Raw genomic sequence first — 5,192 nt, 5'->3', positions numbered from 1 at the left:
ACTGTATCATCAGCACCTACTCCAACAACCTCTTCAGTAGTCACTGTATCACCAGCACCTACTCCAACAACCTCCTCAGTAGTCACTGTATCACCAGCACCTACTCCAACAACCTCCTCAGTAGTCACTGTATCACCAGCACCTACTCCAACGACCTCCTCAGTAGTCACTGTATCACCAGCACCTACTCCAACAACCTCCTCAGTAGTCACTTTGTCATCACCAGCACCTACTCCACCAACCTCCTCAGTAGTCACTGTATCATCACCAGCACCTACTCCACCAACCTCTTCAGTAGTCACTGTATCATCACCAGCACCTACTCCAACAACCAAGCCATCCGGGCCTCTTTAAGCAGGCGGGAGGAGATGAAACCATCTCCAGCACCTACTCCAACGACCTCCTCAGTAGTCACTGTATCACCAGCACCTACTCCAACAACCTCCTCAGTAGTCACTGTATCATCACCAGCACCTACTCCACCAACCTCCTCAGTAGTCACTGTATCATCACCAGCACCTACTCCAACAACCAAGCCATCCGGGCCTCTTTAAGCAGGCGGGAGGAGATGAAACCATGGAATGGAATGGATCAGCAGGGTCCGGGAGCAGAAAGGGTGAAGTTACGGGATGGAATCTGAAATGAAGACAAAACACAAAAGACCAGGCAAAAACACAAGGCATAACACCTACTCCAACAACCTCCTCAGTAGTCACTGTATCATCACCAGCACCTAATCCAGCAACCTCCTCAGTAGTCACTTTGTCGTCACCAGCACCTACTCCAACAACCTCCTCAGTAGTCACTGTATCATCACCAGCACCTACTCCAAAAACCTCCTCAGTAGTCACTGTATCATCACCAGCACCTACTCCACCAACCTCTTCAGTAGTCACTGTATCATCACCAGCACCTACTCCAACAACCTCTTCAGTAGTCACTGTATCATCACCAGCACCTACTCCAACAATCTCCTCAGTAGTCACTGTATCACCAGCACCTACTCCAACAACCTCCTCAGTAGTCACTGTATCATCACCAGCACCTACTCCAACAACCTCCTAAGTAGTCACTTTATCATCACCAGCACCTACTCAAACAACCTCTTCAGTAGCCACTGTATCATCAGCACCTACTCCAACAACCTCTTCAGTAGTCACTGTATCACCAGCACCTACTCCAACAACCTCCTCAGTAGTCACTGTATCATCACCAGCACCTACTCCAACAACCTCTTCAGTAGTCACTGTATCACCAGCACCTACTCCAACAACCTCCTCAGTAGTCACTGTATCACCAGCACCTACTCCAACGACCTCCTCAGTAGTCACTGTATCACCAGCACCTACTGCAACAACCTCCTCAGTAGTCACTTTGTCATCACCAGCACCTACTCCACCAACCTCCTCAGTAGTCACTGTATCATCACCAGCACCTACTCCACCAACCTCTTCAGTAGTCACTGTATCATCACCAGCACCTACTCCACCAACCTCTTCAGTAGTCACTGTATCATCACCAGCACCTACTCCACCAACCTCTTCAGTAGTCACTGTATCATCACCAGCACCTACTCCAACAATCTCCTCAGTAGTCACTGTATCACCAGCACCTACTCCAATGACCTCCTCAGTAGTCACTGTATCATCACCAGGACCTACTCCAGCAACCTCCTCAGTAGTCACTGTATCATCACCAGCACCTACTCCAACAACCTCCTCAGTAGTCACTGTATCATCACCAGCACCTACTCCAACAACCTCCTCAGTAGTCACTGTATCATCACCAGCACCTACTCCACCAACCTCTTCAGTAGTCACTGTATCATCACCAGCACCTACTCCAACAATCTCCTCAGTAGTCACTGTATCACCAGCACCTACTCCACCAACCTCCTCAGTAGTCACTGTATCATCACCAGCACCTACTCCACCAACCTCTTCAGTAGTCACTGTATCATCACCAGCACCTACTCCACCAACCTCTTCAGTAGTCACTGTATCATCACCAGCACCTACTCCACCAACCTCTTCAGTAGTCACTGTATCATCACCAGCACCTACTCCAACAATCTCCTCAGTAGTCACTGTATCACCAGCACCTACTCCAATGACCTCCTCAGTAGTCACTGTATCACCAGCACCTACTCCAACAACCTCCTCAGTAGTCACTGTATCATCACCAGGACCTACTCCAGCAACCTCCTCAGTAGTCACTGTATCATCACCAGCACCTACTCCAACAACCTCCTCAGTAGTCACTGTATCATCACCAGCACCTACTCCAACAACCTCCTCAGTAGTCACTGTATCATCACCAGCACCTACTCCACCAACCTCTTCAGTAGTCACTGTATCATCACCAGCACCTACTCCAACAATCTCCTCAGTAGTCACTGTATCACCAGCACCTACTCCAACAACCTCTTCAGTAGTCACTGTATCATCACCAGCACCTACTCCAACAACCTCTTCAGTAGTCACTGTATCATCAGCACCTACTCCAACAACCTCCTCAGTAGTCACTGTATCACCAGCACCTACTCCAACAACCTCCTCAGTAGTCACTGTATCATCACCAGCACCTACTACAGCAACCTCTTCAGTAGTCACTGTATCACCAGCACCTACTCCAACGACCTCCTCAGTAGTCACTGTATCACCAGCACCTACTCCAACAACCTCCTCAGTAGTCACTTTGTCATCACCAGCACCTACTCCACCAACCTCCTCAGTAGTCACTGTATCATCACCAGCACCTACTCCACCAACCTCTTCAGTAGTCACTGTATCATCACCAGCACCTACTCCACCAACCTCTTCAGTAGTCACTGTATCATCACCAGCACCTACTCCAACAACCTCTTCAGTAGTCACTGTATCATCACCAGCACCTACTCCAACAATCTCCTCAGTAGTCACTGTATCACCAGCACCTACTCCAACAACCTCTTCAGTAGTCACTGTATCATCACCAGCACCTACTCCAACAACCTCCTCAGTAGTCACTGTATCATCACCAGCACCTAATCCAGCAACCTCCTCAGTAGTCACTTTGTCATCACCAGCACCTACTCCAACAACCTCCTCAGTAGTCACTGTATCATCACCAGCACCTACTCCAAAAACCTCCTCAGTAGTCACTGTATCATCACCAGCACCTACTCCACCAACCTCTTCAGTAGTCACTGTATCATCACCAGCACCTACTCCAACAACCTCTTCAGTAGTCACTGTATCATCACCAGCACCTACTCCAACAATCTCCTCAGTAGTCACTGTATCACCAGCACCTACTCCAACAACCTCTTCAGTAGTCACTTTGTCATCACCAGCACCTACTCCAACAACCTCTTCAGTAGTCACTGTATCATCAGCACCTACTCCAACAACCTCCTCAGTAGTCACTGTATCACCAGCACCTACTCCAACAACCTCCTCAGTAGTCACTGTATCATCACCAGCACCTACTCCAACAACCTCTTCAGTAGTCACTGTATCACCAGCACCTACTCCAACAACCTCCTCAGTAGTCACTGTATCACCAGCACCTACTCCAACGACCTCCTCAGTAGTCACTGTATCACCAGCACCTACTCCAACAACCTCCTCAGTAGTCACTTTGTCATCACCAGCACCTACTCCACCAACCTCCTCAGTAGTCACTGTATCATCACCAGCACCTACTCCACCAACCTCTTCAGTAGTCACTGTATCATCACCAGCACCTACTCCACCAACCTCTTCGGTAGTCACTGTATCATCACCAGCACCTACTCCACCAACCTCTTCAGTAGTCACTGTATCATCACCAGCACCTACTCCAACAATCTCCTCAGTAGTCACTGTATCACCAGCACCTACTCCAATGACCTCCTCAGTAGTCACTGTATCACCAGCACCTACTCCAACAACCTCCTCAGTAGTCACTGTATCATCACCAGGACCTACTCCAAAAACCTCCTCAGTAGTCACTGTATCATCACCAGCACCTACTCCAACAACCTCCTCAGTAGTCACTGTATCATCACCAGCACCTACTCCAACAACCTCCTAAGTAGTCACTGTATCATCACCAGCACCTACTCCAAAAACCTCCTAAGTAGTCACTGTATCATCACCAGCACCTATTCCAACGACCTCCTCGACCCTAACTTTATCAACAACATCACCAATCCCAACCACTGAAACAGTAGCATCCACCTCTGGGCCTCATGACCTAGTCACTCCCCCATCTCCTAACCCCTCTCAGCCATACCTCTCCTGCTGCGATCCACTTTAGAGAGGTAGAGGCCATCCTACCTTTTGCATTTGGGCATCGTAAAAAGAGGTTTGTACATTAGGTTTTTGACGATGAAAACTATGAATATGTGAGTGTGATGTGGCTTTCATATGATGAGATTTTTTTCCATGTAATATATTAGAATAGATTTGTAATGTAGCACAAAACATGAAGACATAGGCCAAATAAAAAATAAACCAAGAAAGCAGAAGTCACGTAGTGTTGACAGTCATTTGAGCTCTCTTGCAAACTCACAGTTCAAATGATCAGTAGTATAAGACATTAAGCTAGTGAAGAAGTAGACCCATAAGAGTATAGTGCCCTTTTTGACCTGAATGACATGAATCTCTAATAAGATATTCAGTGACTGTAGAGAAGCTGAAAAGGAGAGTTGGGCCACCAGAGGGTATGTCCCTCGCTTCTTATGTGGCATACCTGAGGATGGACAAAAACAAAAAAGCCACTCTCAAGGCAGAGCTGGACAGTGTAGGGGTCAGTCCAAGGCCAGTTACAACACTGACATCCATGTGCAGCAAGCTGACAGAGGGTACAGTACAGTGAAGTAATTACCACATATTTAGTCCAGTACAGAATATTTACATTGATATTTTAATCTAAATGATTGTATCCTGTGCAGTACTTTCTAAGAATGTACATAATTACAACAGGGCTACTTAGGTTTATTTAAGAGTTTCAGATTCACAGAACCACACAGCACTTTAACAGAAATGACAATATTCTTCTATCTTTAAGGGGAGGTAGCAGATCTGAGTCAAAGCCTTGGCCACCTCGTAGCAACACATGTACCTTTCAATTAGGTGAACTTAGAGGAGCGAGACACCAACGTGGCACTTGGTCACCTGGTATTATTCAAATAAGTATCCATCCTTTTCAAACAATTGTGATCCTAC

At 47.2% G+C, this 5,192-nt stretch overlaps 1 protein-coding gene across 1 annotated transcript; it reads left to right on the top strand.

Annotated features, from left to right (window-relative positions):
* Nucleotides 1-581: 581 nt before the first annotated feature.
* Nucleotides 582-4,187, top strand: LOC118803656 (mucin-3A-like). The gene is made up of 7 exons (XM_036564110.1): nt 582-616; nt 776-1,509; nt 1,568-1,998; nt 2,084-2,088; nt 2,186-2,964; nt 3,047-3,056; nt 3,158-4,187. The coding sequence occupies exons 1-7, from the start codon at nt 582-584 to the stop codon at nt 4,185-4,187; spliced, it is 3,024 nt and encodes a 1,007-aa protein (XP_036420003.1).
* The last annotated feature ends 1,005 nt before the right edge of the window (nt 4,188-5,192 follow it).

This window comes from Colossoma macropomum, unplaced genomic scaffold (genome assembly GCF_904425465.1).
Source record: "Colossoma macropomum unplaced genomic scaffold, Colossoma_macropomum, whole genome shotgun sequence".
Taxonomy (NCBI): domain Eukaryota; kingdom Metazoa; phylum Chordata; class Actinopteri; order Characiformes; family Serrasalmidae; genus Colossoma; species Colossoma macropomum.
Note: the sequence above shows the minus strand (reverse complement) of the source record. Positions and strands in the feature narration are given on the sequence as shown.